Source organism: Acomys russatus, chromosome 13 (genome assembly GCF_903995435.1).
Source record: "Acomys russatus chromosome 13, mAcoRus1.1, whole genome shotgun sequence".
In the NCBI taxonomy this organism is placed as follows: domain Eukaryota; kingdom Metazoa; phylum Chordata; class Mammalia; order Rodentia; family Muridae; genus Acomys; species Acomys russatus.
Window position 1 is genome coordinate 51,589,653 of NC_067149.1, and position 27,231 is coordinate 51,616,883.

The window sequence follows — 27,231 nt, forward strand, 5'->3', positions numbered from 1 at the left end:
CCATCTGTAGATGTATCAGCTTGGGTTGGAAGCTGACCTTGTGAAGGTTAGTACTGCTGCCTGGCCATGTCATATATAGATAGCTCACACGTCCTCCCTTACCCCTTCCCCGCCCCCAGCCTTGTACAGGTTTCCCTGTTGACTAGGCTAAGGGCAGGGATAAAGTCTTTGATTGACACTGAGGCAGCCTCTCTTTTTTTTCTCATCTCCTTCACAGCTGTCCTGGGGTGAGGCTGTCCCCAGCCGCCACCACATGCCAATTCAGTGAGATCTGTGCTTCTAGAATGCCCCCCCCCCCCCCCGCCGTCCATCCCTCTGAGCAGAGCTCTACCCAGGCTCCCAGGCAGCCATTTGCATCCGTCCTGGCCCTGAGCAGGAAAATTTGGGGTCCATGGAGCAGACTTTGGGCAAAAAGTGAGGGTCAGGAGCTCAGAACCGGGAGTGCAGATTCGAGCCCTTAATCTGCCTCAGATTAGATTAAATTTTGTAGTCATCTTCCTCAGTTGCCCAGTTTATAAAAGGGGGTATGGGCCTGTGACCAGCGCTGACATCTTGTGGTTTGGGAGTGGAAACTAGCTGACTTGGAGTCCCTTGTCAGCACTCAGTTTTGATTGTCATGGGAAAAAGGGCACCTGGGGGACTTTAGAGGGGGTACCCTGTTTTTATGTGTGCCCCACTTTGCCAACTTAGAGCCTCTCCCCTCACCTCTTCTTCTGGGTCCTTCCAGGGGAGTGTCTTGTCACAGGCCAGTCCCACTTCAAGAGTTTCGACAATAAGTACTTCACCTTCAGTGGGATCTGCCAGTACCTACTGGCCCGGGACTGCCAAGACGACTCTTTTCTCCATTGTCATAGAGACCATGCAGGTAAGCTTGGCCAGACAATCTGTTAGGAGGCTGCAGAGCCTCAAGGTGAGAAGGAGGTATCCTGGAGGCTTGAGCCCCAGTCTGTGCGTGGGAGGGAGCCCTCCCTCTAGTCTTCAGTGGCTTCATGCAAACCCAGCCCAGCTTTGCCATTTTAGCCTCGGGGGAAGATGGCTGCCTTGTTACTCCTCAGGAGGGTTACCGACTCAGACCTAGTCTGTGGCTCCCTAAACCTCTGCTCTTGGAAGCTGAGGTCTGATTGGGATAGGGAGCAGCAGTCAGGTCCCCTCCTTTATGAATGCCCTGGTACAGGTGTGTATTCTCCTGTAGTGAAGCAAGGACAGTGACAATTATAGGCTCCTAACCTGGGGGGAAGGCCCTGACTGTCTTAGGTTAATAGGCTGAAGGAATAAGAAGAGCCGACGGCTTAGGGTTCATTGTAAAATCCCACACAAGGATGTGGGTAAGGCTGGGGTTTAGGACCTTCTTGCATAACACTGGGCACTTTCTACTCATGGTATCTGTGAGAATGGAAGTATGCTGCTGTTCAGTGAGGCCCACGAGCTCTCGAGTTGAGGTCCTGGGCTGGTAGGGGTTGTGGTGAGGTCACTCTGCCGCATTTCCACTTGTCAGTGTGCCGATGACCCTGATGCTGTCTGCACCCGCTCAGTCAGTGTGCGGCTGTCTGCCTTGCACAACAGCCTTGTGAAGCTGAAACACGGAGGAGGAGTGGCCATTGACGGGCAGGACGTTCAGATCCCCTTCCTGCAAGGTGAGCTCAGGCCTACGCCCTTTGTGCTGTATCTTCTTTTCGACACATGTCCCTGCCCACTGAGGGTACCCACTTTTTTTCCTGGGAACCTGATGAAGATTTGGCTGGGGGAGCGTGGGGAGGTATCCTGGGTACTACATCTCTGTAAGCAAAGAAGGCTTCTGGAAGCAGAGATTGACCCAGCTGAGAGGTCAGGGGTGACTGATGAAGGTCAGCTCAAAGGATGCTTTTTTTGGCGCAAGTGCCGTAAGAGAAAAACCTTCTTCTTCTTCTTCTTCTTCTTCTTCTTCTTCTTCTTCTTCTTCTTCTTCTTCTTCCTCCTCCTCCTCCTCCTCCTCCTCCTCCTCCTCCTCCTCCTTCTTTTTGAGACAGGGTTTCTCTGCGTAGCCTTAGCTGTCCTAGACTCACTTTGTAGACCAGGCTGTCCTTGAACTCACAATGATCCTCCTGCCTCTGCCTCCTGAGTGCTTGGATTAAAGGCGTGAGCCACCATGCCCAGCCAAGGAAAACCTTCTTGTCCCAGGTCTATACCCAGGTCACAGAAAGTAACTTTGTATCGAACAGCTCCCAAACTTTAACTTCCAATCAGCTCTCAGCTGTCTTCCTGGTGACTCCTGGCTCTCCTGTAGCTCCATGACCGTAGTCTGGCACACAGTGGACAGACTTGGCGAGTGAGCACACTGTATTCATGTGTGTTTATGCTGAGTGTGGCTCCCAGGGAGCTGGGGTATTCGTCCAGGGCAAGGCATAAGCTTTTCTCACATCTCTGCATGTCCACAGCAGCAGACGTTGCTATACTGAGCTGAGCTTTGCACACAGTATCACTGAGCTTGGTGGATGTAATCCAGTCTAGAAGACAACAAGAGCCCAAGCATGCTCAAGCACCAGGCTCCAGCACCAGGCTCAAGCACTAGGCCCCAGCACCAGGTTCCAGCACCAGGCTCAAGCACCAGGCTCCAGCACCAGGCTTAAGCATTAGGCTCCAGCACCAGGCTCAAGCACTGGGCTCCAGCACCAGGCTCAAGCACCAGGCTTAGTGGTTGTTATAGGCACTCTCAGTTGCTGTGATGAAAAAAAAAAACTAATCAAATCTGACTTGGAAGGATAAGGTTTATTTCATTGGACACTTCTACCCCATAGTTCATCATTGAGGGAAGTTGAGGCAGGAACTGATATGGAAGGAAGGCAGCTTAGTGGCTTGCTTCCCAGGCTCACGTTCAGCTACTTTTCTTATACCTCCCAGGGCCACCTGCCCAGGGGTAGCACTGTCCCTTTCCCATTAATCAACAATCAAGAGACTGTCACAGACATGCCTACCGGTCAATTGAAGCATCTTCTCAATTGAGGGTCCCTTCTTCTAGGTGACTCTAGTTGGTGGAGTATTCCCGCAGCTCCATGCTCTGGTCTGAAGTTAGGGTGCTGGAGCTTCTGCTGCCCTCTTACGTCCACAAGGGGAATTACAGGAGATGGGAATTTATTTGCCTCTATCCACCCAATTCACCATTTCTCCAGAGAGCTCCCCTGCCCCCCACCCTGCCCTAGCCTCATGGACACCTACCTGTCTTTCACTCATTGCTTGTCATTACCATAATACTTTGAGACATCACAAACCCACAACACACCTGTCACCCCCTGTCACCTCCCTATCTGAACCTACACCCTGTCCTTCTGGTTTCTAGGTGACTTCCGCATCCAGCACACGGTGATGGCTTCTGTACACCTCAGCTACGGGGAGGACCTGCAGATGGACTGGGATGGCCGCGGGCGACTACTGGTTAAGGTAGGTCCCTTTCCAAGCTACAGCCTTCTTGGAGCCTGACCCTCACAAAATACCCCTTGTGCTCCGAGCAAAGTGGCTTTGTGTGGAGAGGGAAGAATTTCTTTCTCCTCACACTTTACACCCCCAGAGCAGGGAACAGGCCTCTCTGTGTGTGAGAAGCCGATGTCTGTTTTCTGGTTGCTCCTCCCTGTTGGTCCTGGGGTTCTCCCTCTGGGGCTTGGGTACTGTGTTGATCTCCAGAATGGATGTCAGCCCTCTGTTGGACCAGTATCGAGGCAGAGTTGCTGGACAGTGTCCTGGCTGCAGCAAGTCCTTGGATCAAGGGGTGGTCCGTGACATTCACTGTGGGGAGCAATGGAAGTGCCAGTTTGGGGTACCCATCTCAGATCCAGTATCCTGGCCATATGGCATCTGGAGAAGGCCATGGGAGGATCCTCAAGGTTCCTTACTGAGCCACTGGGCCAATGCATGTATTGGCCATGTCTTCTGGATGGATCCTCTAGTCAGATTGGACACTTCACTGGGCTTGCGGATTTGCTGGTCTTGCAAAGTCTCTGTCAGGTGAGCAGACCAGGAATTGCTGTCAGTAGTGCTCTTTCATAAGGGAGACACCAGGAGACATCGAGAGCCATTAGCAGCCCCCACCCAGTCACAACACAATGAGGGCTGGTTCTCTGGCTGGTCCATCTGGTCCCTCTGTCAGACCACGGTCCTCACTGCCTGGTCTCAGGATGCTGTTAGATTCTTAACAATGACTGAGGATGGTCCCTGAGATCTTTAGTGAGAGTATATCTACTGATCCTTGTCAGGTTAATGGTGACAAATCCGAGGGCCGAGGAGGATGAGATGGGGGCTGGAGGCCAGCCTGGGCTACGAGGAGCTACATAACGAGATCTGGTACACACAGGAAAGCAAAGTCACAAACACAAAAAATGTTAAACCAGAGGCATAAAACATACATTGACTCACTTATGGTACTAAACCTTGTTACCTAGTAGACATTTGTAAGCACTTGCTTTTGGAAAAATAAGTTAGTCCAGGGAACAGGAGACAACAGCAGGCAGTACAGAGGGATGCCATGGCTGCACATGGCTGCAAATCTCTTCAATGATTCATTTAACAGAAGACAGCTGGATTCTCATAATAACTACTTCTGCAATCAATCGGCTACAATATTGCACATCACAGAGCCTCTGGAAAATTCCACTGTGTACTTTTAAGACAATGAGAGGGGAAAGACAAGAACAATATCACGTTAACTATGAAAATATTCAATCTCGAAGACACCTTGAAAGGGCCTTGAAAGACCCTCATGGGCCTTAAGACTACACCCGAGAAATGGCATCCTTGGTCATATCTAGGATGCCTGGGGGAGCCTGTCCTACACTCTGGGGTCCCTGTTCCCCAGAGTCCTTTGGTGTAACTCCATGGTGGGTGCTGCAAGCCGCTATGAGATGCTGTCCCTCCATTTCCATGTTCATCCTCCCATTTAAGGTTTCCAAGAGAGATGCAAGCGAACTCCATTTTTCTTTTGAAAAATATCTGCAAGCATAGAGCAGGGACCAGGAAGAGCCTGGAAAAGCCTCTTATTGGCCCATTTCTAGTTAGAACTAAAAAGACAGGACTCTGCTAGAGCTGAGGCAACTCGAGGGGCAAAGGTTGCGTCAGCGTCCGCCGGTTACAGACTTTGGGCTTCTGGGTCTGGGTCTAACTGGCCTTCTGCTCACCAGGCCTCCAGGGAGCTCTTCCAGGGGGCATTCTACCTTCTCAGCATCCACCATGGTGCAGGGTGGGTGTGTTGACTCTGTGTGACTTGTACCTTAGCACCAACTACCCTGGGCAGCTGCCTGCCTTTACCTCAGGTGGCTCTGTTCTTTGTCTCTCTGAAGGGCTATAGGGTTCTCTCTGGGGTGGGGCTTGTTCAGTTTAGACAGGAAGAAGAGAAGAAAAAATTATTAAGATGCGGGAAAAGGTCAGGTGACCTCATGGCTCATGGGAATACCCTACCGTTGGTTTTGCTATAGAAAGGTGCATTTGTGAGGAGCAGGAAGGCAGGGGGGGCATTTGAAGTGACCCCTAGGGCTTGAGGAGAAACTGGCTGGAGGCAGGCAGACCTGGGTTGCAAGGTGCTTAGGGGTCCTTACCCTCTTTCCATTTGTGCGTGCTGTGCATACCTTGACCCCAGGCAGTGGGCATATGGCTAATCAGCTCAGCTGACTACCATCCAGGCCAAGTTCACCCTCAGCAGAGTCCTGTGGAAGAGGACCTGCCTCAGTCCCCACCATGCCAGAACTGCCTTAGAGCAAAGGCCTGTTTCAAATAGTGTCTCTTTAAAATATCCTGAGCTCAGATACGGCAGGGTTTGTGTCCGTGGTCAATGTCCCTGGGTACACCCTCCCTCTCTTCCAACCCCTGACTCTGCTGTCCCCTGAGACAGGCTAAGGTGACAGAAAGGGGAAAAATGTTCAGAGTGAGGGATGGTAGTGATGGAAAGCAAGTGGGAGTGGCCAAGGGGGATTCTGGGGGAGTCTGAGTGCACCCGATGTGTCTAAGAATGGAAGAAGAGAAATCCTGAGAAATGGGAGAGGCAGGATGAAGGTGTGTCGCTTGTTGCCACTTTGTTCAGGTGGCCTTGGTAGTCTGTACCGCATTTTATCTGGCAGCAGGAGAAAACCTGTTGGTGGAGTAATTCATTAAAAAAAAAAATTCAACCAACCTATTCATTCAATTCAGGAAATATTAGGGAGTACCAGTAAACGGTCTATGTTGCAATCCTAAGCCCTGAGGGGATGGTGTTAGGAGGTTGGGCCTCTAGGCAGGATGAGTTCACTAAGGGTACAGCCCGTAGGAATGTGATTAATGACTTTCTAAAACAGCTCTGGGGGGGGGGGGGGGGGGGGGTGGGGGAGCCAGCCAGCCCCTTCTGCCAGGAACCACGCACTTAAGAAGCCAGCATCTGCAGGGCCCCTGCCAGCTGCTGCATCTGCTGGTGTTCGGCCTTGAGTTCCTGGCTTTCCTGGCCTTCAGATGATACGGCCTCTCTTATTTATAGGGCCTCCCGGTTTATGGTATTTTGTTACAGCAGCCCGAGCAGAAGCCCGGCACCATTCTGTTGTAGATGAGGAGGGTAATAGCCATGAAACTGAGTAGCCAGAGTGCTTGCCTTGTCTAGCTTAAATTCTAATTAGAGAGAGGGCTAATAAAGCAAACAAGGCTATTATTTTATAGGTTAGAATAAGTTCTGGGGAGAGCAGCAGCTCAGGGGAGGGGCAGAAAGGGCTGGGGGTGGGGGTGGGGGTGCTTTAGGGTTAAGCAAGGGAGTCAGGGAAGACCTCAGGGCCTAAGGTATGTGACACTTGGCATTGGTCAGACAATGCCACTCTGCCCACTGTTGAAGTTAATGCAGAAGTGTGGCCTAATAAATATATTTCCTATTAGGCTACAGTGATGACGGCAGTGTTTTCTAATCCGCTAACAATCAACGAAAACACAGACACCTGATGCATTTAATTAAAACAAGCCTTTACCTGGGGCAGTCCTCCAATAACTTCCAGCCTCTGTCCCATTCCATCTGCTTCTAATGATTTCTGTTTGTGCTACCTCCCACCCATAATCCCAGAACACTTGCTAATGTTCCCCGTCTCCTTCCAGGAGAATCTTCAGCATTCCTCCTCTGGGCCGTGTGGCTCTATTTCTGTCCCATGGCGATTCTCTCCTTTCTTCTTTCTCCATCCTTTCTCTCTTCTTTTCCCAAGATTCTCTCTGTCTTCAAAAGCCTGGGATCCTTAGCTACCCCAATCCCATTTGCCTGCCCAGGTGTATCGGCTTTTTATTGGTCAAACAGGAGTAAGTTTTTAGGCAAGATTACACAGCAGTATTTGGGGTACGTTAAAAGACAGCAAGCAGTAAATTAACATCAAAACACATCAGACCAACCTCCAACAGCCCACCTTCCTTACTTGCATACATGTCTGTGGGTCCGGAACCTTCTATGTGCGCCTTGTTAACCCACATCTGGGAGCTGGAAGGGGCTCCCAAGGATGACTCCAGGGGTCCAGGCCTAACCCATGAGGCTTTGGCATGTCAGGGGCAGGGGTCACCTGGTTTCATTGATTACTCACAGCGTTATAGTTGGAGTCTTGGCTCCTACTACCTCTTCAAGTCTGCACCATGGAATCCAGCAGTGCCCCGGCTGTCCTGGGGAAGCTGCCTCCACTTTACTGCGTGGCCCTGTGTGTATACTTTGGGCTCAGGCTTCTGGCTCAGTCCTGAGGTCTGATGAGAGACTGAGTGATGGGGCTGGACTAGGTGTCCTTGTCGCCTTCCCAGTGACCTCAGCAAGAGATCAGAAGAAAGGTTTGCTTCTGGGCCCCTGATATGAGCTCCCAGGGCCTTGGTCTGCACCCGGCTCAGCCTGCCTTGCTCACCTGTGATCAATACCTGTTCAATGAACAGTTCACTTTTCATCTCATAGTTGCTTAGCCAGTGTCCAGTGAGAGGTGTGGATCCGGGGAGCACATGGGTTTGGGGGGATTCAACCTGTATTACCTTCCTAGCCTTGCTGCCCTCTCTGGGACCTTAGGGCAGGTCATTTTTTTTTTCTTTCTTTCTTTGTTTCTTTCTTTCTGGGCTTCCGCTGAGTCTATTAAAGTGACTAAGTTATTCTTAGACTCCCTCTGGCTGATTCTTCTCTGACCAATGACAGAAGAGCAAGGACAGAGTTGGTACCATGCACTATAGTATTTGCTGTTTGCAGCCCAGATCCTAGCTGCCATAGATCTTTATTTTTCATCTGGGAAAATGATTTTGATTAAAACCACCTTACTAGCTAAGTGAAACCGCCGTTGCACTTGGGGGACAGCTGCTCCAAGACCTGGCTTCTTCCTGCAGCTGTCCCCAGTCTATTCTGGGAAGACCTGTGGCTTGTGTGGGAATTACAACGGGAACAAAGGAGATGATTTCCTCACGCCCGCGGGCCTGGTGGAGCCCCTAGTGGTGGACTTCGGAAACGCCTGGAAGCTTCAAGGGGACTGCCCAGACCTGCAAAGCCAGCACAGCGACCCCTGCAGCCTGAACCCACGCTTGAGTAAGTGAGCCGCAGAACCCTGGCGTGTCTCCCACGTTCCAGGCATTCCCTGAGGCGGAATTCTCTGGAGGAGGCAGAGACAGAGCAATTGATCAGGCCTTCATTTGGATCATTGGCGTCTGATATCTATACTTGGCTCATTTCCTTTTCAAAATGTGTTTATGGAACACCCTCCGTGCATGAGATCCTGAGAAAGAAGAGACTATTATTGTGTTGTGTCTGCCCTGGAAAAGCCCCAGTCTAGAGCAGCAGTGGGTGTGGGAGCTCTGAGTTTGATTATTGTGTGATTGATGCACTGCCCTGGTCTTCTGCAGCTACAGTGCTAACAGGAGTCTCTGCTCTCATTAGCTTCTGCCGCTCTGACCATTGTCCCCAGTCAGTGTGGTTTTTGGAAACACATTTTTTACCTGTAACTGGGTCAAACACAGGACAGTAAACTGGCTCCAGAAGCTAAAGTCAATAGACTTGATTTGGCAGCAACCACTGACAGAAACGGGAGTTGGGTTCTGCTCCTGGATAGGGCCTCGGGGTGCGGCTTGGCCCAGCGGCCTTGGCAGGCCCATGTCTTATCCCACACCGACTCTTCTCTCTCCCCAACAGCCAGGTTTGCAGAGGAGGCTTGCGCGCTCCTGACGTCCTCCAAGTTCGAGGCCTGCCACCGGGCAGTCAGCCCTCTGCCCTACCTGCAGAACTGCCGCTATGACGTTTGCTCCTGTTCTGACGGCCGGGATTGCCTGTGTAGGGCAGTGGCCAACTATGCTGCCACGTGTGCCCGAAAAGGCGTGCACATCGGGTGGCGGGAGCCAGACTTCTGTGGTGAGAACACCATCACCACGTAACCTCCTTTAGACAACCCCAACTCTTCCTCTGCACCTTGCGGTTCTGGGTCTATCTGTCCTTTTCGAAGGTGCTTTCTTTGGATTATTTCACTTGGTAACAGTCGCCAGTGACAAACCTGTGCCGACAGTTCATTTGCAGCCATTTCTCTTGCCTTCTGCTCCTGGCTAGTGATGGGGTGGGTATAAAAGTTGGAATCCCTTATAGAACCTTGGAACTTTGGCGTGAGGCTGGGCCTAGCGGCTGTTGCCTGTAACTGCTGCCACCTAGTGTTCATTTCTTGTATGTGCAAGTAGTGGAGCGAGTTTGGAATGCAGGAGTCCTTTTGTAATTTCAGGCAAGACAAGTCAGTGGGACCTGGCCCACGTCTTTGGCATTGCATAAAGTTATGCAGCATTGAATAATATCATTGTTCTAGTTGACTTTGCATCTTTCCTCTACTGTGGTAGATTCCTGCCATCAGAGCTGGTCTCTGCTCCTGCACTGTGGTCCTCTGGGCAGTTAGACTGCTTTGTTGTTTTCCTTCTTGGGACATTTGGCTAGAGGCCAGACTCTAGCAATTGGGAGACAGAATAGTTTCCTCTTGAGGTGCACCTCAGAGGTGCACACCAATCACACCGAATGAAGGGATGAAGGGCAGGGATAGCTGAGGAGGATTCTCTGGGGGAAGTTTTGTAAAGGTGTTTTTGTGAGGCAGGCAGTCTCGAGGAGTAAGGTAGGAGGGACTCGGACTTTTAGAGTGAGGTAGGTGGGTTTGGGGACTGCAACGGCTGAATCAGTAGTTAGGAGAAGTGGTGGGGGAAAATAACGTTATACCTTGGAAGAGATGTATGTGTGTCAGCATTGGTATCTCATGAGCTTGTGTTTGGAGTCTAAGCAGTGTCTTACAAAGCGAGATAGATGATGAGAGATGGGACGAAGGGTACACCCTGTGCCCTTCCCTTTCCTCTAGTCCCTGGATGGAGGGCATGCCAGCAGCCCCAAAGGATAGAGCCCAGGATTTTCTGGAAGTTTACCTGGGGTTTAGCAGCTCTGTTACCCTGAGCCCTTCACTCAACGGCTCTGAACATCTGTTTCCTTCCTAGTGTCTGGAAACCTAACTAGTCAGTGGTGCGCTGGCTCTGGCTATGAATATGCTTTTGTTACCCACCAGTATTAAGAATTCTGCACTAGCTGTGTGCCTTGCGATGGTATCAGAAGGCTGTGCTAACGCTGGACATTCTCCCTGAAGGTCAAGAGCCTTCCAGAACATTCTTTCATCTCTTAGGGAGCAGTTGTTCTTTATCTCCACAGAAGAGAACATGGGCAATGGGCTAGCTGGCCCTGTAGTAACAGGAGTGATTCAGTTAAGAAGCTCCAACTCTCTCTCGCCTTTCTGATACAGCCACAGGAGCTGGTCGGCAGGGAGGAGGGGCTGGAAAACAAGAGGGAGCTGTCTCTGTGACAGATGGCCGTGGTTTCTTTCTCTGAGCCTAAGGAGAGTGGAGGGTTAGATTCTCTAGGTCTGAGCTATTTCTCTGGAACATGTCTCCTGTCAGTGAGCCTGCTGAGTTGGGCTGCCACTCCCCTCCAGGGTCACAATGACAATCGCAGTGAGCATCTGTGACGTGTAGGCTCATCTGGCCTCCACAAGAACCCAGAAGATACTGTTGTCACATTCCACTGAGGATGGTGTTCAGGATTCCACGCTAGCTAGTGGTGGAGCAGGGATTCGAACCCGGGGACATGGGATACAGTGCTCATTCTCTAGCTGCCTTGGCATTTTGTTCTATGTAGCCGTGCAGTATTTCTCATTTCTATGTGGAAGCCCCAGGGTGTGTGTTGAGGTTGTGAGGGTCGTGAGGAGATAGGGGATGCCCATTTTGTTGGGCATAGGTACAAGTGTCCCTGCTTATGACTGGCATGTCCTGAAAGGGACTGTTCCCTCTTGAAGTGGGATGAATAAGAACAGGAGCTTTAGGGAGGTAGAGAGCTGGGCTCAGATCTCACTTCCAATCCCGGAGAAGCCAGATCCTTAAGCCGCTTAGCTCAAGTGTAAGAGCACAGGAAGGGAGGTGACAGGGAGCTAGCTCAGCGAGGAGCAAAGTGAGCACCAGGGGCGCAGAGATTTTCAGCCCTTGTTGTCCTTATCACCATGGAGATGCACCCACCCATCACTCCCAGTTCTTCTAGATACTTAAACTCACCAGGACTTTAGTGTTCTAGACTTGGAGGATTCCCAGGCAAGGAAGGACTGGTCCATTGTGGTAAGGAGAGAAAGTGTGTGCACCCGTGGTTTCCACGTACATTTTTATGCCCAGAGATATACTTTTGCTCAGAGTGGGAAGGGATGCTTGTGACCATACGGATATAGCAGTGCTCATAGCTGCAAAGTGTGATGCCTTCCTCCATCTCCTGTCTCCAGCTCTGGACTGCCCACGGGGCCAGGTGTACCAACAGTGTGGGAACCCCTGCAACCTGACCTGCCGCTCCCTCTCCCACCCGGATGAAGAATGCAACGAAGTCTGTTTTGAGGGTTGCTTCTGCCCCCCAGGGCTGTACCAGGATGAAAGAGGGGACTGTGTGCCCAAGGCCCAGTGCCCCTGTTACTACGACGGTGAGCTTTTCCAGCCCTCAGACATCTTCTCAGACCATCATACCATGTGGTAAGTGCAGACAGGCGGGTGGGCTGCAGATGGTGATGGCTACATTGGTGGCAAAACTAAACAGGCACAACCTTTATTGTTGTGCCTCTGTTTCAAGGATGGGTAAACTGAGGCCTCAAAGGAAATGGCCTGTCAAGACTTGCATGCCAAGGCAGAAGCAGAGCTGAGAGTCCCCTCAGGTCTTCAAGTCAGCAATGCCATCTCCGTGCCAACAGTGGGAAGTATTGAGCTTTACTGCCCACTCCTGTGTGCCAGGTCTCACTTCCCCTTTTCTCAAATGGATAAATGGAGGTGTCCTCTGTCCCCTCCTCTCAGGTTCTTTGCTGCCTACACAGGCACTTGAAGGAGAAAATTATGGCTTTAACCAAATACCAGAGACTGGATCTTTTATAGAGTAAGAAGTTTCTTTTGGGCTCTGGTTCTGGAGGCGGAATGAAAGGTCCAGGCTTGGGCACCTGCATCTGGAGAGGGTCTTAAGAGAATATATGAGACACATACAGTACGTGAAGTGGCTTCACTTTTAGCCACTCTTTCTCCTTGTAACACACCCACTCCCATGCACAGACGATGCACCTGTTAGATTCACCTCACTTCTCCTGCCCTCAGGGTGGGATCAGGGTCACAGACTGGTAAACTACACAAGAGGACTGATTCTTCTGCAGGAGGCATGGGGTCCTTGGAAGGGTTTTGAACAGGAAACAAAGGAGAGACAGTATAGCTTCAGGAAGTGGGTTCTGGAGGATGTGGGAAAATGTTGACAATGCTGACATGAAGACCACTAGGCCCTGGACCAAGCCATCATAGGGGATGGATAGCAGGGGACCAAAGCTAGAGCCTCTGGGGGAGGAGACTGGACCAGCAGATGCTGGAGGCAGGAGGCGGCCCTGCAGGTGCTCAGTACTCTGAACCTGACTGCTGTGAGGATGCTGATGGAAGGTGGCAAGAAGGCTCCCCGGAAGTACAGAGGAGACACTGATCTTCCTGACCCAGTTACCAAGAAGACATCTGGAGGAATAGATGAACCCAAAAGCTTAACGTTGGGGCCTGGAGTTTGAGAACCCCTGTAGCCCTGAGAGTGGTGAGAGTCACTGGGAAGCACAGACCAGAGAGCAGAAGAGGACTGAGCCCAGAGTGTGGGGACCAGTCGGAGGGAGGAGGAAAGGATTCTAGAAAGCAGAGCAAGGATGGGAAGGGCTGGACCAGGAGGTACAGTGTCACAGAAGCGGAAGGAAGAATAGTCGTCCCTTCGTGGCCATAGGGCATTGGCTTAGGCACCCTTGGGTACCGAAACCATGGATGCTAAATTCTTCACCTGCGCTAAGGCCTACAGACCTAAGTACTTAAGCCATCTCTAGATGGCGCTCAGCACCTACAGTGACAAGGTCTGTGAATTCTTGTCCCAGGCTCTGCTTAGACAGGGAACAAGGAATGCCAGGTTTAGCGTGACACAATTAAAAAAAAAAAAAATCTTCCATTCATGATTGCTTGATTCTGTGGATGTAGTCTCCCAGGGGCACAGAAGGCAGATGGTCACAACACCCGCTGTTGGCTGGGTCTTTTGGCCTCAGCCCCGCCAAAGGATTGCTTGGCAATACTTTTCAAGTGCTTCCCTCTGGGACCTTAAAACAACACTGTTGGGAACGTAGGGCTCGTTTCTTTCCTCTGCCAGTGCCCTTTTAAAGAATTTTCTTTTTTGTTCTAAGAAAGATGTAAAATGATGGTCTCGGGTGGGGGGGGGGCGGGGAGGGCATCATTCAGCAATTGAGGTGCAAGTCTAAGGCCTGGGGCTTGAGTCTCCCAGAATCCACGTACATTCTGAGTAGGCATGACCTAGCATTGCAGCTCAGAGGTCGGAATCAGGGCCTCTCCAGATCACGTTAGCGAGACAGACCAGCCGTGTGGAAGAGCTCTGGGCTTAGAAATGCTGCCACAGTGAGTAAGGAGAGCAACCGAGGATGATCCCCGACTTCAGCCTCGGGCTTCCGCACATGCACTCCCATGTTCACACGCAGCCACACAAGTGTGCCCACTTACATGCAAAACATGCCTCCATACAGGCTAATGAAAATGGAAAAAAAAAAAAAAACCATGAAATTTGCCATTTGATTCTCTTAGGTGACGTTCCGCACGTTTACACATTGCGCAACCTACTTTGCCTCATCACCTATCTCTAGAATTTTTATGTTCCCGAAACCGTGCATTAAATATTAACTCCTCATCGCTTTCTCAGCCTGGCAATAGCCACGTGGCTATTTATGGCTGTGACGACTGTAGATATCTCACGCGAGCGGAGGCATCCGATGCCTGTTCTTTTCTTTGCGTCTGGCTTATTTCACTTAGGTTAAGGCTTTCAAGGGTCAAGGAATATATGTTGCTGCATATGTTCAAACCCCACTCCTTTAATGCCTGAATGGTATCGCACTGTGTCTACGTGCTAGCTTTTGCTTATCCGTCCATCTCTTGGTGGACACTTGGCTGCTTGTGCCTCTTTGCTGTTATGAACAATGCTGCTATGAATGTATCTGAGTGTGTGCTTGAGATTTGCGGTGGTAGTGGTATTGTCTCTGACTACAACTGCTGGGTCATGTAGTCGTTCTGTTTAGCTTTTTTGAAGAACTACCAAGCTACTACCACTCCATTGAGACCGTACCGTTGAGACTCCCACCAGCAATGGACCAGTGTAATCAGCTTGCTACAACCGCCTTCGCATCTCTCATTTTCTTTTTCCTTTCATTCTCTTCTTCCTCCACCTCCTCCATCCACCCCGCCCCCGCCCCCACCTCTGCTGTGTGTGAAACTACAAGTACCTCTGTGTTATATGTGTTACACTGCATGTATGAAGGACTGCCTTGTGTGTCAGTCTTCTTCCATCTTTTTTTTTTTTAGGATTTTCAAGATAGGGTTTCTCTGTCCTGGCTATCATGGACTTGCTTTTGTAAACCAGGCTGGCCTTGAACTCACAGAGATCCACCTGCCTCTGCCTCCTGAGTGCTGGGATTAAAGGCGTGCGCCACCACGCCCAAACAAAGTCTCTTGTTTGCATATGCCAAACTAGCTGGGCCATTAGCTTCTGGGGAAGCTCTCGTCTTCACCACCAATCTCTCTCTCTCTCTCTGTGTATTGGGGTTACAGGTATGCTAACTGTGTCTGCATTTACCTGGCTTCTGGGGTTTCAAATTCAGGTCCTTACGCTTATATAGCAGGGCACTTTGCCCATGGCGGCATCTCCCCAGCTCCCCCCTTCTAGTAGTTATCTTGCTAGGTATGATGTGGTACCTCGCTGTGGTTTTGCTTTACATTTCTTTAATGACAAATGATCTTGAATATCTATTTATTCATGTGCCCACTGGCTACTTACAGATTTAAAGAAATATGACTACTTGAACCCTTCTGCTGTTTTTGAATAGGGTAGTTTGTTTATTTTGTTACTGAGTTATTAAAGACCTTTGTAAATTCTGTGACTTTCTTTTCATTCTATTGTTAGTGCCTTTTGATGCAGAAAATGTTTCAATTTTGATTATAATCAATTTATCTCTTCTTTTAACTTATCCCTTATGGTTCTGTATTATAGCCATGAAACAAGTGCCAAGTTCCAAGTCATGAGTATTTACCCCGATGCTTCCTTCTAAGACTTTGCTAATGTTTAGATCTTTGATCCATTTGGCGCTCACGTTACGTGTACGGTGTAAGGTTGGAGTCCAGCTTCATTCCTTCCCAGATGGAAGTCCAGTTTCCCGGCACTGTATAGACTCCTTTCCATGTCTTGGCACAGGTGTAGAGGTTCAATTGAGTGTCTAGGCGGCGGTTGACTTCTCGCCTGTTTATTTAGTTGGTCTGTATACCTGTCTGCCTGCCAGTCCATATTGTTGTAATTACTGTAGCTTTGCAATAGGTTTGGAACCAGAGACTGTGGCTCCTCCAGCTTTTTTCTTTGTCAAGACTGTTTTGCTGCTCTGGGGGCTTTGAAGTGTCGCGTAAACTCTAGTCTTAGTTTTCTGTTTCTGCAGAAACTGCCCTTGGGGTTTTGTTGGGATGCATTCAGTCTGTAGGCCACTTGTAGAGTCTTGTCACCCTACCATTATGCCTTCCGACCCATATGTGGAGGGTATCTGTTTCCTCAGGTCTTCAGCTTCCTAGGCAATGCTTTGTAGTTTCTTGGAGTGCCTTTTTAGTGCGTGTTAATTGTGCCACGTGCTGAGCCCAGATGTGACATTTTTGTATATGCACACAGTGTACTTTGAACGTAAATGTATCTTCTGCTTCCCCCCCCCCCCCCCCCCGCTCCCCACCCTCCCACTCCCCGCCCCTCACCCCCCCCACCCCCTCGCCCAAATCCTGCTCTTCCCTAACAGTTCCCTTTCTGTTTCGATGTCTAACTTTCAGATTCCGCACACGAGAGCAAACAAGCTCCACTTTCTTTCTGAGTAGCTGAGATAGTTTCGCTGCCCTCACTTTCCCCGTGAAGGATATGAATTTATTCTTCTCCTTGGCTGCATATACTTCATCATGTATGCATGCTACATTTTCTTTTCCCGTCCGTCCGTGGACACACCCAGGCTGATGCCGTAACTTGACTGTCATGAGAAGCTCTGTGTAGTATCTCTATTGAGTTCTGACTCTGTATCCTTCAGAGATGGAGGGCAGGCTTGGTACCACTGGACCGTGCTCATTGTATTTTTAGTTTCTTGAGGAGTCTCTACACTTATTTCCTAGTGGCGGTGCTAGTTTCCACCCCCCACCAACAGTGTGTAAGTTTTTCTTTTTCTCACATCTTTACTATGTTTGTTTGTTTGTTTGGCCTTTTTGGGACAGGCTCTTACTTTGTAGTTCAGGCTTGTAGCTCAGTTTGTAGCCCCAACTTGCCACTAGTTCATGGCAATCCTCCTGCCTCAGCTCCTGTGCCAGGAGTACAGGTATGAAGCACCCACCTGGCTTCTTCACCAGCATTGCTGTGCTGACTGGGGTGAGATGGCCTCTCAGTGTAGTTTAGACGTACATTTTCTTTGTGGCTAAAGAGGTTGAGCATTTTTTCCATGTATTTATTGGATGTTTGTGTTTCTTTTGAGATTTGTTTGCATGTTCCTTGCCCATTTGTTACTTGGATTGTTTTTTTCCCATTTATTGTTTATGTTTTGGGGTTCTTTCCATACTGTGTCAGATGTGTATCTGGTAAAGCTTATCTCCCACTCTGTAGGGCTCATTCAGTTAACTCTTTGCTGTGTAGAAACGTAAACATAATTACTTTGTGTGTGTTCACCTCTCTCTCTCTCTCTCTCTCTCTCTCTCTCTCTCTCTCCTCCTCCTCCTCCTCCTTTGTGTGTTTTTGTGTGTGTACTCACCTGTATGTATGTATGTATGTGTTTGTATTTTCTTTTACGTGTGTTGGGTAGGAGTGACCTTGGTTTTGGGGAAATGGTGTGTAAGAGCCTTTGGGTTTAAAGAGAGCAATGGACCTTAAGATTCACAGATGGCCATTAAGCTGGAGAAGAGGGGGCAAGGCGTGGGTCAGATCACGTGGGGTTTGCCCTTTACCGGAGAGTCTGTAGAGGGGGTGCACCTGAGGGATTTCAGGCAAGGGTGGGACACAATCACAAAGTAGAAGCAACAAGCACATAGGAATGGAAGCAAAGTGTCAGAGACAAAGTCCTGGATTGTGGTGGGTCTGATGTAGAGGGTGAGGGAGAGGCAGTGTTGGCATGAACCCTAGATTCTGATACTGAGTCAGACTGAATGAATGGTGATACCAGCCCCTGGGTCAGCCTTGGAAGGGGCCTGTGGGTCTGCTGCAGACACACCATGCTTGCAGTGTCTTTGAGACACTAAAGGCTCAAGGCCGGGGTGGGGGGGGGCTACTGCTGGAAATGAGGTCGGGGTGTGAATGGCAGCGTAGCAGAGGAAGAGAAAGCTTTGGATGTTTGGGAAGGGGGGAGGTGTGAGCTATAATTGAGGCTGAGACAGAAGTGGAGAAATCCCCTGGAGACTGTTTTAATTCTCTGAGAGAATGGAGTAGCCATCAGCGATGGTGATGTTCAAAGGGACATGGGAAAAGAACTTGAAGTGACCCACTAGACTTGGTGGCTTTTTGGTCATCGCTGACTTTAGCACACCAAACTTCAGATCAGAGTTATGGACGTGAAGGCCCGCTGGAAGGAACAGAGTGAGCAGGCTGGGCAGGTGATGGGGAAAGGGGGCAATGAATGTAGAAAACTCTGGAAAAAGCTGGGGTGTTTTCTCTGCAGTTACTGTGAAGACGGTTTCATGCATTGTACGATGAGTGGTGCCCCAGGGAGCCTGTTGCCAGACACTGTCCTCAGCAGCCCCCTGTCTCACCGCAGTGAGTACTGTCACCTCAAAGGCTTTTCTTTTCCCTTCTGTCCAGACTCTTTTCTGTGAGTGGGAGGAGAGAGAGAGAGAGAGAGAGCTCAAACAGGAGTCTGGCACTGCCCAGCATCTCCTTGACTTCCTAGTTTGTGTGAGTGGCTTTCAGGCATATCTTCTCACGTGTAAATTCATGGGAGTGAGGCAAGGAGCATTTTACTATGTGGAGGAACACCGCGGTAGTCTGAGTGCAGCGAGCAGCTGGGGTTAGCTGAAGGGCTTGCTAAGATGGCGCCCACCGTTCTCCGATGGCTCTTGTTTCCTGTGGGTGTTCCTGTGGACACGCTGGTGAGGACACCTTCTTGGAATCTCATTAGATGGATCTGAAAGAATAGGGGTTTGGGCCAGTTGCTTCATATAAAAGGCTTGAGAATTCTGCCTTCTTCACCCAGAGCGAGAAATATGGTATTACCTAGGCAGGGCCAGGATTTTTGAAAAAAAAAAAAAGATGTGTCAACACTCTGCTCTCATCACTATCCAATCAGCTGCTGCTATTCTTTGATTGACAGGAAGTGTGAGCCATCAGTGAACCAAGTAGACAGAACCCCCACCTTCATGGAGCATATGTTTGTTTGTTAAATGGGGAGGGGGAGGCAAGGAGGTCTCAAAGGGGGTTTGAGCCAGTTGCTTTCAGTTTGAGAGTCTGAACAGTTCCTGTACCATTTGAAGACAAGACACTGAAGGGATGGGGGTGACCGGATTCTAATTTCTAGACCAGAGGCAAATCTGTGAAATGTGCAGTGGAAAACCATGGAGAGGGGATGAGACGTGTCAGTGAGCAGACATTCTGATGCCAGCATCTTTACAGAGAGGCTGATCTTGGAGCAAAAGCCTCTTAGAGTCCCTGTGGCTGACCGTCTTTTCCTCCATGAGCTGTAACTATTTCATTAGTGTTCCTCTTGGGTCCCACCAAGCTCCATTTTAGTAGCTTAATCTAGGTCTTCTCAAGACCGAGTCTGGAGTTTCCCACAATGCACCTTGGTTCAGTGCCAACTGGGAGAGCAGAGTCAAGAGGGATGAGGAGTGAGGGTCATCAGGCGACATCTGTTGGGATCAGTAGAGCTTCTACCAGCGTGACTGGAAGCATGGAGATAGACGAAGCTGCCGCCCTGGTCTCACATGGAGACCCCGGCTCAGGGCTAGAGCTCACAGTAGGCTGGGCAGTGTCAGGTCTTAGGGAGTGAGTGACGGCTCCTGGGGGGCTACAGAACAATGCAGAAAGGTGATCTGCCGTGGTTTTGCTCACCACCTCTCTTCTTTCCTCAAGGCAAAAGGAGCCTGACCTGTCGGCCACCCATGGTCAAGTTGGTGTGCCCTGCTGACAACCCGCGGGCTCAAGGGCTGGAGTGTGCTAAGACGTGCCAGAGCTACGACCTGGAGTGCATGAGCCTGGGCTGTGTGTCTGGCTGCCTCTGTCCTCCAGGCATGGTAAGCCAGTGCATGGAGGAAGGAGCCCTCCCATCCATTTTCCTGCAGGCCGTGGTGAATGAGGCGTCTGTGGAGACATAGAGAGGGAACGACAGGAATGGAGATGCTGGACAGGTTCAACCACCACATTCAGGGAGGGACTTGGGAGGAGGCTATCTGGGCTTGATCCTGACCGGGTTGAACACATGCGGAGAAAAATCTCGGCTCCCTGCCCTAGGAAGCAAGGAAACCATTTGCAGAAAATACTTACATGTCTGAAGAGGCATTTATACTAGAATTTTTCTCAAGGGTGTGGGGCTGGAAAGCCGCACACATACAGTTGTGTGTGATTTACACACGTTTGCCTGTAACTTTCTCTTTTAAGAGAGGATGTTGATGTCTGTTCTAGTTTGATTTCTGTTGCTGTGACAAACACCATGACCAAAAGCAACTCTGGGAGGGAAAGATTTATTTTACTTTACACTTCGAGGTCAGAAGGAACTCAGAGCATTAACTCAAGCAGAAACCACAGAGGACCTCTGCTCCCTGCGCCCCCTCTCTTCGGCTCAGCCTGAGCTAAGTTTTGTATGTAACTCATTCCCTCCTGCCTAGGGATGGGGTCACCCAGAGTGGGCTAGACCCTCCTCCCTCAATTGTCAATCAAGATGATGCCTTACAGATATGCCCGCAGGTCAATTGGATTGCTCCCTCTTCCCAGATGACTTGAGATTGTGCCAAGTTGACCATAAAAATGCAGCCAAGAAACTGTCCTGGTCATATCACAAGCAAATTGTGACTTCCCTACACTCAAGCTTTGTTTTCTGGCTCCATTAAATGACTTATAAAGTGTTGGCCCACCCCATGGCCTATGGTTCTGGTTCTGGTTCTGGGGCTGAAATGCTCCTGAAGGGCACCCAAGGTCCAGTGCTTGTTTTTGACCACCTGGCTCCTCTGTTTATCTTCTAGAACAAGTGGCAATGGTGAGAGCATGCCCAAGCCTTCTGACCTCCTTCTCTCCCTCCACTATTAGGCACTAGGCCAGGCTTTGTTTTGAGACAGGGCTTCTCTGCATAGCCTTGGCTGTCCTGGAATTCCCTCTGTAAAGTCAGGCTAGCCTCTTAGATCTACCTGCCTCTGCCTCCCAAGTGTTGGGATCAAAGGCTCGCACTATCACTGCCTGGCTTAGGCTGGGTTTTTATATAAAATCCATTACATGTATATCATTATCATGGCCTGGAAGAATGCAACGTCTGGGTTTTTCTTTTTCAAATGCATCCTGTCTTTATGCTGTCCCTGACTCCACTTCCCCATACACCAAGTATGTAGTGGGGGATTGAGATGCATCTTTAGAGGCCAGCATGGAAGTGGGTAGGATGGTTTAAGTATACATTGATGATGCTCAGGACTCCACCTGAGGGGCGCAGGTATTCTGTCATGGAAACCAGAACATATTGCATGTCCTCAGGAAGGCTGGGTACCCAGGCATGTGCAGGATATAAATTCTGTTCTCTATTCCTTTTACGGCCCCTCCTCTCCCAAGTAGAGAGTTCTATTCATTCTCTTTAGAACATTCCCCACTGTTTTCTTCCCCGAGGCTTCTGGAACCATCTTCTTCTAGCAGGGAGGTAGAGACTGACCCTCACGCTGGGTAGTGTGGCTCACGCAGTAGGGAAGGATGATCCGGGCTCCATAAGAAGAGGAAGCTCAGTTCCAGATCTAAGCAGCAGGCAGGGGAGTAAGAGACCCTGAGATAAGGTCTCTAGAAGCTTCTGTCCATAGAGGTTGGATTATTTTCACAACTGCTTCATTACGAGGCTGACTGATGTGCAGAGAGCTGGGGCCAGATTCGGCAGAGCAGAGAAATCCCTGTAATTTATGAAGTGTGCACAGTGTGCTGGCTGCAGCACCCGACACGTGTTCCTGGCCACAGCACAAAGAAAAGGGGGAGCTGGGAACATCTTGCCTGGGCGCTTCTGATGCTGTAGACCTCAGACCCAGTGCTCTTTCCCTGCTCTGTGTGACGAGGGAAGGCTATGGCAGGATACCAAGGGGTTAGCGAGGCCCCAGGGATCCTGCCTTCCGAAGACATGCAAGAGGGGCACGTCACTTTCTGAGGAGGGCAGAGCTGTTTCTGCATTAGCTCACAGGTCAGCTTGTTATCACAGGGCCTCACTTTGAATGGCCATTGTCCTCATCTAAAAGGAACATCCGTGTCCCCTCTAAGCCTAGAAGTACTTGTTTGAAGATGTTGGAGGCAAGGCGGGAGGCGTTCCATTTCCGGGTGTCCCAGGCCTGGTGTGCTCAGTATTCTGATCCACCCACAGGCAGCAGACACATCTGCCCCTGCAGCAGCCCCCAAGGTCTCATTGTAGAAGTGGGGCATGGGATGATTTTACAAGTGGCCAGAACCACAGTACATGATAGGTCCCCACAAGTAGAAAGTCGCCTCGTCTCTTTGTTTCCTTACCTGTGCAATTGGGTTAGAAGGGTTCGGAGGGGAGGTTAGAGACCACAGACGGCCATAGGCATTTGAGTTGCTTTGCACACCGTGTCATAGCAACCACTGTCATAGTACGTTCATACAGATAAAAACAAAGGTGATGGTAAAGGCCTTCCCAAGTCTTTTCTTGTTTTGAGTTTTGGAGGCAGGCTTCACTTCGTAGCCCAGGCTGGTCTGTTGTTTTTTGTTTTGTTTTTCGAGACAGGGTTTCTCTGTGTAGCCTTGGCTGTCCTGGACTCGCTTTGTAGACCAGGCTGGCCTTGAACTCACAGCGCTCCGCCCAGGCTGGTCTGGAACTTATTAGGTAGCCCAGCCTAAGGCTTTTTCTTGAGCTGAAAAATTCTCATGAACTTGTTGCTGGAGCAGCAGCGCCTTTAAGTTACGGTACTACCTAGTTTCGCCACTAGGCGGCAGCAGAGTGTGCCTCATGTGGCCGGGCTCCCTGCTCTCCAGGCACAGTTAGTTCTTAGAACTGAGGAGGATGTTAACAGAGGGCACAATGCTTGCTGAAGGATCACGAGTTGATAACCCATGGCGGCTATTCCTGCCACATTTTCTGAAGCCTTCTATAAAGGACACACTGGACACATAGCCCAACTATGGGCTGCTTAACTGGCTTGTTCACTTCCTGGCCCATTTCCTCCCTGTCCCCTTCACTGCTCCTTTATCTCTGTGCTTTTCAATTGCTGGGGTTTCTTTAAGGCTTTGGCGTTCTCTGGGTGTTTTTGACCAGGCTCTTCCATAGCATCCCTTTTAAGTCAGGAAGTTTCCACACAGTGCCTGGAAACCTCCTCCTCGCCTTTAAGGGTCGCATTTTGCCTCCTCACCAGCTGTATCCTGCGGAGCTGTCCCCGCGTTGATGTTGTCTTGCTAGCATCCCTCACTTAACACTGAGCCTCTATCTTGATATTGTAGCCTGCTTGTTCCTGATGGTACTAACGCTGGTCAGGGCAGAGAGAAGAGTGTATGTGGCCAGTGAGAACAAGCGGAGGAGGGTCTGTAGCACAGGGGCAGCGCTATCCTATTGCAGAACTGGGGTCTGACATCATGTGCATTGGAGGAAGGCTGGGCGCCTCCATCCAGATGAAGCGGGAACAAAGAGATCCTGGAGCATGGCTGGCCAGGGTTCTTTGACAGTGGGGTGACTCTTGGAAGAGAGGTAAGCACAGACATATATGCACACCAAGAGGCCTGGGAACCCCTCGCCACACCTGCCTGCAGATGAAGGACAGAGCATGTCCCACAGAGGTGAGACACCAGGTGAGCAGGGCTAGGTCGCCCTTTCCCACAAACGCCTGTTAACCATCTCCACCGATGGAGATGTATCTGCCATTCTTATGATAGCCACTAGGTGGCAGACTTCACACTGAAGTCTAAACTGACAAAGCTTGGAGGATGTGGGCAATGTCCTCCCCCAACCCCGACCCCCAACTTTTAAAATTGGTTCTTTGTGAGTTTTCACATCATGTGTCCCAATCCCACACATCTTTTATTGTGAACCTTGGAAGGCTTCAAGAGAGATGTTTGCAGCCCCACCTTGCTCTCACCATCCTGCTTGCCTTCTCTTAGCTCCTTGTCTTCCAAGAACTGCAGTCCTAGGCACAAGCATTGCTAGGGACACAGTGGGGCAGCATCTTCCTAGGTCCATGCACATAAACTGCCCCATCATTTAGAGGACAAGCGACTCAAAGAGGACACCTCCTGAGGCTGACAGATGTGGTGCTCAGAGGAGTCTGTTATTCCTGCCACCTTCCAGTATAAATAGGTACAACTACACAACTTTAACCTATGACTCTGATGTGGAGACCCTCTGCACATTCCTGTTCTCAAGGCTTAGTTTAACTTGAAGGTCTGGGAATTCAAGCTTTCAGGGGAGTTCACCAGATCACTGGAGCGGGAATCCTCCAGACCTGGTGCCTCTCCCTGCCAGCTAGGTAGTTCTGGAACACAGCAGCTGTGGGCCTTCACCTAGCCTGTCCCAAGGACAGGAGAGGGTGACAGAGGAGAATATATGACCAAAGCACATTATAGCACATCCAAGGTGAGGTCTTGCTAGTGTAGGTGTCCAGAGCTGCTCGTTGGTTGCGGTGGCAGTACATCACGGTGATGGGGTCAGGGTGGGCTTGGCAGTGCTTTGTAAGACCACCAAGCCTGGAGGTCTTGTTTCTTTCTCTACCCACTTGTCCCTAGCAAATCCAGGAAGTGTAGCATATTACAGAGATCCTTCTTCAGGGGGTGAGGAGGGAGGAGGAGACAGCCCCTCTGTGGTTAGTATGTCAGAGCATCAGGATTGGAAAAGGTGACCTTGGGAGGAGAGTCACCTGATCTGGACACGTATTTTGGACATCCTTTTAGCCTGGCTTTGCTATGTCTTCTCTGCGCAGCCTTTAGTCTTTCCTCCAGGGCACTAAATGCTCATCAATTTTTGTCAAACATGATATCTGTTGTAGTGGTTTGAGTACGTATGGCCCCCATAGGTTCATGTGCTTGAATGCTTGGCCATAGGGAATGGCACTATTAGGAGGTGTGGCCTTGTTGGAGGAGGTGTGGCCTTGTTGGAGGAGGTGTGGCCTTGTTGGAGGAGGTGTGGCCTTGTTGGAGGAGGTGTGGCCTTGTTGGAGGAGGTGTGGCCTTGTTGGAGGAGGTGTGGTTTTGCTAGAAGAAGTGTGTCACTGTGGAGGCGGGCTCTGAGGTCTTTAAATGCTCAAGCTGCACCCAGTGTGGCACACAGTCTCCTCCTGGCTGCCTGCGGATCGAGATGCAGAACTCTCAGCTCCTTCTCCAGCGCCATGTCTGCCTGCACGCTGCCATGCTTCCTGCCATGACGGTAATGGGCTGAACCTCTGAGACTGTAAGGCAGCCCCAGTTAAATGTTCTCCTTTATAAGAGTTGCTGTGGCCATGGTGTCTCTTTACAGCAATGAAACCCTAACAAAGACATCCATTTTCTTTAAGTATAGACAGAACAATTACTTGTCAAAGAACATTTGGGGAAAAAATTCAAACTAAAAAGGAAAACAAACAAACAAACAAAAAGCAAAAAAACCCCAGCATTCCTTTATCCCAGCTCACTACTTGTAGGCAGTTTCCCTACTTCCTTCTAGCTTTGGTTAACAAAAATATCTGTAGTACATGCATGTGAAATCTGGACCATAGGTGTATACAGTTTTCTTCCCCGTTTTAAAAACTAACAGCTTAGATAGATAGGCATTGCTCACCTCACTTAAAGAGTCTTCTGATGATCCCTTAATACCCCACAGCAAACCAGCTCTGGGGTTCCTTAAGAATGACATATCATTTGCCTGTTCTCTGAACATTTGATTGTTTACTCCTGTGCCCCCAATTCATTGGTAAATAATTCTCCTTTATTTTCATCCATAGCTGCCATGTCCTCTGGAGACAACCTTGTGTAATGTGGCATATGGGCTCCTGCCATGGGCTTCTGAAGTCTTTGCAAATGTGTCCCAGGTTATGTCACCCAGCAGGGCAGGAGCAGCTGTGCCTTCGTTTGTTAGGAAGATACAGTGTAGAAAGTGCCCATGTCTCTGACATGCTAGCCTGGTGTTGACTGCTGCCCTGGCTGGTTTGTTGCTGAGGTTGCCCCTGGCTCAGTCCCTCCCTTCATGCTGGGCTTGTGTCAGGCACAAATACCAGGACTATTTCTCATTAGCCATTGGTCTCAGCCCCTGTGGCCCTTGAGATACTTGAGTTCTTTTCTTTTAATATATTTTATTAATTTATTAATATTACATCTCAATTGTTATCCTTGTATCCTCCCATTCCTCCCTCCCTCCCATTTTCCCCTTACTCCTGAGGGAGACCTCTTCCCCCTGTATATGCTCATAGGGTATCAAGTCTCTTCTTGGTAGCCTGCTATGCTTCCTCTGAGTGCCACCAGGCCTCCCCATCCAGGCGACATGGTCAAATATGGGGCACTTTCCACTCAACTGTGGAGAATGTCCTGTCCATTGGCTAGATCTGGGTAGGGGTTCAAAGTTTACTGCATGTATTGTCCTTGGCTGGTGCCTTAGTTTGAGCAGGACCCCTGGGCCCATATCTGCCCATCATAATGTTCTTCTTATAGGTTTCTGGACCCTCTGGATCCTTCTATTTTCCCATTCTCCCATGCTTCTCTCACCTAGAGTCCCAATAGGATGTCCTCCCCTCTGTCCCACTTTCCTGGTAAGTGAAGACTTTCATGGGACATGCCCCTTGGGCTAGTATGCAGATATAAGTGAGTATATACCATTTGAGTCTTTCTGCTTCTGGGTGAACTCACTCATTATGATCATTTCTAGTTCAATCCATTTGTCCACAAATTTTGGGAATTCCTTCTTTTTAATAGCTGAGTAGTGTTCCATAGTGTACATGTACCACAGTTTCTTTATCCATTCTTCTACTGATGGACACTTAGGCTGTTTCCATGTTCTGGCTATTATGAATAAGGCTGCTATGAACATGGTTGAGCAAATTTTCTTGTTGTGTGCTGGAGCATCTTCTGGGTATATTCCAAGGAGTGGAACAGCTGGGTCACTTGAGTTCTTTTCCTTTAGGTCCGTCATGAAAACAAGTGTGTGGCCTTGGAGCGGTGTCCCTGCTTCCACCAGGGCCAAGAGTACTCCCCAGGAGATACAGTGAAGATCGGCTGCAACACCTGGTGAGGCTCTGGGGACGCCCCGGGGACCAGCTGTCAAGGTAGCATGGGGTCTGTGGGACACAGGACTTTTGACGCTTGCCCTCACACCCTGTGAGAGTCTGAGTGCTCTTTCCCTGACTCTGCCCATTCCCTCAACTGTGCTGTGCTCAGCCACACACCTGTTCCCTATAGTCAGACAATTCTGTTCTGGGGCGATCTTCTTCCATTGAGGCCCTTGAAATGATCAGGCTGGGGTGGCGTGGGGTTGGGAAGGTCCTCACAACCCCCTCTCTTTCTTCCTTCCTTTTTATTTATTTTATTAAAAGTAC

The 27,231-nt window shown here is 49.9% G+C and overlaps 1 protein-coding gene across 1 annotated transcript in view; it reads left to right on the forward strand.

Moving 5' to 3' along the window:
- Nucleotides 1-27,231, forward strand: part of Vwf (von Willebrand factor) — a 138,896-nt gene that overhangs the window by 46,438 nt on the left and 65,227 nt on the right. Inside the window, 10 exon segments of the mRNA XM_051155405.1 lie at nucleotides 728-837; nucleotides 839-865; nucleotides 1,496-1,634; nucleotides 3,314-3,414; nucleotides 8,305-8,500; nucleotides 9,101-9,316; nucleotides 11,742-11,982; nucleotides 18,222-18,316; nucleotides 19,628-19,788; nucleotides 26,820-26,923. Of these exon segments, the coding sequence (XP_051011362.1) occupies nucleotides 728-837; nucleotides 839-865; nucleotides 1,496-1,634; nucleotides 3,314-3,414; nucleotides 8,305-8,500; nucleotides 9,101-9,316; nucleotides 11,742-11,982; nucleotides 18,222-18,316; nucleotides 19,628-19,788; nucleotides 26,820-26,923 (1,390 nt within the window).